We start from the raw sequence: 4,977 nt of genomic DNA, 5'->3' as shown, positions 1-4,977 counted from the left end.
TGAAAAAATCGAAATCTTGAGGACTACATTAGGTAATCACGCAAATCTCAAAGACTACTATAGGGATTTACTTCACAATTTTGTGGTTATGTGAGAAGTTTTTCATCTTTCAAAGGTCATAGTCGAGTTTTCAACTTTTCATTGATCAAGGGCTATCTTGTCAAAGAAAACTTTTCAAGCGCAAATTGGTCTTTTACACACTTGAAAATTTAAAAGTTAAAATAATAAAAAAAAAAGACTCGAATAAGCAAAATAAATTTATAAATTTATTTTATTAATTTTTAAAAAGAGCTGCGTGAGGTAGACGCTGAGCAGGGGAAATTGAAACCCTGTAACTCCGATATATATAAACCCTCGTCGCTTCTCCAAAACTTGGTTCTGCCGTTTCTCGACGCTACACAAACACACTTCCATCTTCCTCTTCTCGACGTACTCATGGTACTCTCTCTCTCTCTCTCTCTCTCTCTCTCTCTCTCTCTCTCTCTCTCTCTCTCTCGTTTACGATCGTTGAAAATTTAAATTCGATCTTCTTTTTCACCATTTCCGTGTTTTGTTGAATGCAGGCTTTGCCGAATCAGCAAACCGTTGATTACCCCAGCTTCAAGCTCGTTATCGTCGGCGATGGTGGAACAGGTTTTACTCTCATTAATATCTTTTGTTTTCGCTGTTTTTCCTTCTTTCTTTTATTTTCATTTCCGACCTAAAATTTTAGGCCTAGGTTTAGCATGTTTAAATGAATGTATAACTGAACGGATTGTTGGTTGTGGCTGGTGCTTAAATTCGTCGCTTGTTCTTGCGTTTTTTAATTGAATAACGTTGTTAGGAGATAGAATAATACCTAATTGATGATTATGAGCTTTGGCTTGATTGATATTAACTTATTTGGAATTTCTAATTTTCCAGGAAAGACTACATTTGTGAAGAGACATCTTACTGGTGAATTTGAGAAGAAATATGAACGTGAGTTAACTAGCATCTTACTTAATATAAGGATTTAATTTACGGATATATTTAATATGTAGGATTTATGTTTCTTTGATTTGTAACAGCAACTATTGGTGTGGAGGTCCACCCTTTGGATTTTTTCACAAACTGTGGGAAGATTCGTTTCTATTGCTGGGATACTGCTGGCCAAGAAAAGTTTGGTGGTTTGAGAGATGGATATTAGTAAGTTCTTTCTTTCGACATCATTGTATGAGAAAGTTTAATCAACATTCCCTGACTGTGTTGTTTCTGAAATTGCTTTTGGCTGTGCTTTTGAATTATATTTTCTGTGACTACTTGATATGATCATGTTACAGTGCTTAGCTTCTATGTTCTAACATAATTACTTCGTCATAATTGATAAACTTAGCATTCACTGATTTCTTGGTCATGCTTGTATCTTTCAATTGCAGCAGTTATGCTTCCGACTTAACTTTTTATGTCCACATTTCAAGGAATACTAGAATACACACCCGCGCCATGCGTGGGATTGCACAAAGTTACACATTGTTGCTAATTTTATTTGTATAGGAATTTAGCCTTTAGGAACGGTATTGAAATGTTAAATCTTTTTCCACTGACATGTTTGTATAGTTTTTGTATTTCCTCTTCCAGTCTATTATTTCACATTTGTTTCTGTTTATGTGTTGGGTTGTTCCCTTTGGAGTGTGTCTAACGTAGTGTGTAATGTAATGTTTCAGTATCCATGGGCAATGTGCGATAATTATGTTTGATGTCACTGCTCGGTTGACATACAAAAATGTCCCTACCTGGCACCGTGATCTTTGCAGGTAAATAAACTCCGTTAATCCCTTTTACTGTTTCATTTCTAATCATTTAATGCCTACTCAGGGTACCTAACCTGGTGCTTTCTCTGCATATCTGATTTTCAGAGTCTGTGAAAACATCCCAATTGTTCTCTGTGGTAACAAGGTTGATGTGAAGAACAGGCAAGTAAAGGCAAAACAGGTTACCTTCCACAGGAAGAAGAATTTGCAATACTATGAAATATCAGCCAAGAGCAACTATAACTTCGAGAAGCCTTTCCTTTACCTTGCCAGGAAGCTTGCAGGGTACGTACCTTCTCTGGTTTCTACTTTCTACTGCATAATAAATTATCAAGCTTTTAATATTATTATACTTATATTGTTATTTCTGTCATTTTTGCAGTGATCCCAACTTGCACTTTGTAGAATCACCTGCACTGGCTCCTCCAGAAGTTCAAATCGATTTGGCCGCACAGCAACAGTAAGCTTTCTGTCATGATAATATTACTGATATATTTACAAAATTCACCATAAAAAAATATATATGGATAATGGTTGTAGGATTAACACTTTTTAGTTTCTCAAAATGAGTTAAAAGCCTTGATTATTTCATAGTAGTCTTTATGTAGCCCATATGAATTTGTCTCAATTCCTGTGATTGATATATGTTTTTGGTTGGGTATTACAGGCATGAAGCTGAGCTTGTTCAAGCTGCTAACCAGCCACTTCCGGATGATGATGATGACACATTTGAGTAAAATCCCTTACAGTCCCCGGATCGCCGCTTTTTTTTTCTGCGTTGCTGGTTTTTGTGTATGCTACAATTTGTTTGAGGGTTGGATTATTGACCTTTGAGGATGAGTATTTAAGTAAGAGTTTATTGATTATGGTGTGTTTGGCTTGAACTTGCAAAAATCACCCTTATCAGTCAACCAAATCCCTTTACTTGCTAGATATGATGAAGATGATTATAAAATGAGTTGTCTTATGGGTCGATTGGTCTCAATTTATGTCCGGTTTGGCTTATCTAGAAGAGTACAAAAAACCTATTTGCAGAAAATCAATGAAAAAATGAACACTTGCATAGCCAGCGCACCATTTGAACCTTTAAAATTTTTCCAGTTAAGATAGTTTAGGGAAAAAAAAAGGGGCCTGCCCAAACCCGTACCACAAACGCCCTTGCCACCTCCCTCAAGCCATCACGGACAACTACTGTATCATGGTTCTCGCAGCAACAGACATGAGAGCGCCTAGCAGTGGCAATGGCGACATAGTGCGGACATAGCAGAACCTGGCAGTGGCAGAGACAGCGGGGGGCAATACAATCAAAAGCAACAGTAGTAATAATACCAACCGCCAAACCCACGTTAATTCCTTTCCTCCTGGGCGCCCCGCTCTCTGCACTTTTTGCATTGGTGGTGGTGGCTCGTGGAAGAGGAGCAGAGGCAGAAACACCTCCCTTCTCCCTCTGTCACTCTCCCTCTTTGTCTCTCCACTGTCAACCTTCTCTCATTGGTCGACATTGAATATCTAGAAGAATTTTGGAATGAGTATTGGCTAAATAAAATGATCGAAAAAATGTTCATTTTAAATGTCTGGACTAAGTTACAAAATATAGGATATTGGTTTGATTAATAGGTATAAAATTTAAACCAACTTGGATTGGTCGAGTGATCAGCTCGCTCGTTTGCATAAGCATGTGTAAGTGTTGGGAGTTCGAGTCTGGCCCTGTTCGTGCAGCAATTCATGCAGCAATTCATTGGCTAACGGCAAACCCTTAAATGAGCTCAGATCCGTAACGGATTAGTCTTGGCTTGTCGGGTTGGGAGATACCGTGAACAATAAAAAAAATATATAAAATTTATACCAATGAATGGAATCCTTTAGATTCGTTTTATGTTTCAGGTCTTGGACATGAAGAATTGCAGTTTAGAAGAGCTCAAAGTATTACATTTGTTAGCAAATTGACAAAGTAGAATAAGTGTTGATAAATCACGAGCAGAAATATACAAACACAAAGCTGTGTGCAATACTGGTAATGTATTGGATTTTATTTATTTATTTATTTATTTTTGTACATATTCTCTACTAAAAGAACAAAGAATACCACCAAATAGGACACCTATATAACATGCCTTCACCCTCTCTGGGCACAAAATATGAATTCGGAGATTAAAATATGTTAAATGGCAACTCTATACACCGAGGGAGCCTTTTCATTGAGAATGGTATAATGCTACTAAGAATTGGTGGAACATCCGCTTGTGTCCTAACTTTCCAAAAGTATACGCACTAAATTGCATCTAAAAAAATTGACATATCTAAATAATAAACCCTTTTGAGGTCTTTTGCTTATGTTACTCATAAAGCATTTGTGCTCTTATATCCCACACTTTTATAACGTATACACACTAAATTATGACTCTCAAAAATTGAAAACCAAATGTATGTCATATGTCAAAAGTCAAAACACATTATAAAGTACTTTGTACTGAAACTCAAAGCTAAGTTGTCATATGTCTAAATTGGGCAATCTAAGTTCTCCAAATAGTAGCGTTTCTCCATTTTGCAAAATATGCATCAATTCTAGGATAAATCAATTTCAAACAAAATAAAATAGTAGGCTTCCTAATTACAGTAAACTAAGCAAGGCCCATGAGCTCCTGTTGAAGGTATATATCCTCTTATCTTCCGTTGTAGATATCATTGATATCTTAATTATGACAAGTCGCTCTTAAATTTAAGTAAACAATAAATTCAAAAACTTATACAAGAACAACTAAAAAACAGTTTCCTTTATTTCCTTGCTTCTTACAATCATGGAGGTAAATCCAACAGGAATCACAAGAGATGTGTTCGGAAGTCAGCCTAGCATGGAATGGGATGGCCAGGCAGGGAGCAGCATAGATTTTGGTAGGTAGGCCCACAATTCAGAGAGGATTCAAGAGCAGTGGCATCAAACATCATTCAATTAAGGGTGCTGCGTCAGGTACAAAAGAGGAAGAATACTTGCTGTTGCCTTTGAAGGTTGGGGTGGAGAGTGGAAAGTGGGGGTTGAAAATACTCAAAGAAGGAACAGAACAGAAAATGGCAAAGATTTGTTTTGGACAATAAGGCAATAGAAAAGAGAACTAGAAAAAGAGGAATGATAATATAAAGTGGCCTATTGACATATAATGAAAACTTTTTTTATGACATAATTATAGAGTAACATTGCAGAAACTCA

At 36.6% G+C, this 4,977-nt stretch overlaps 1 protein-coding gene across 2 annotated transcripts; it reads left to right on the top strand.

Moving 5' to 3' along the window:
- The first annotated feature begins 268 nt into the window (after nucleotides 1–268).
- LOC107613452 (GTP-binding nuclear protein Ran-3) lies at nucleotides 269–2,635 on the top strand. Of its 2 annotated transcripts, XM_088497132.1 has the most exons (8): nucleotides 269–438; nucleotides 564–633; nucleotides 904–960; nucleotides 1,050–1,167; nucleotides 1,686–1,775; nucleotides 1,878–2,057; nucleotides 2,155–2,232; nucleotides 2,440–2,635. In XM_088497132.1, the coding sequence occupies exons 1-8, from the start codon at nucleotides 436–438 to the stop codon at nucleotides 2,507–2,509; spliced, it is 666 nt and encodes a 221-aa protein (XP_088353258.1). In that variant the 5' UTR covers nucleotides 269–435; the 3' UTR covers nucleotides 2,510–2,635. The 2 variants fall into 2 exon arrangements, with proteins under 2 accessions (XP_088353258.1, XP_016170941.2); XM_016315455.3 differs by lacking the exon at nucleotides 269–438 and having other exon boundaries at nucleotides 558–633.
- The last annotated feature ends 2,342 nt before the right edge of the window (nucleotides 2,636–4,977 follow it).

The sequence above is a fragment of the Arachis ipaensis genome, chromosome B8, assembly GCF_059453495.1.
Source record: "Arachis ipaensis isolate K30076 ecotype BB chromosome B8, ASM5945349v1, whole genome shotgun sequence".
Lineage (NCBI taxonomy): Eukaryota > Viridiplantae > Streptophyta > Magnoliopsida > Fabales > Fabaceae > Arachis > Arachis ipaensis.
Note: the sequence above shows the minus strand (reverse complement) of the source record. Positions and strands in the feature narration are given on the sequence as shown.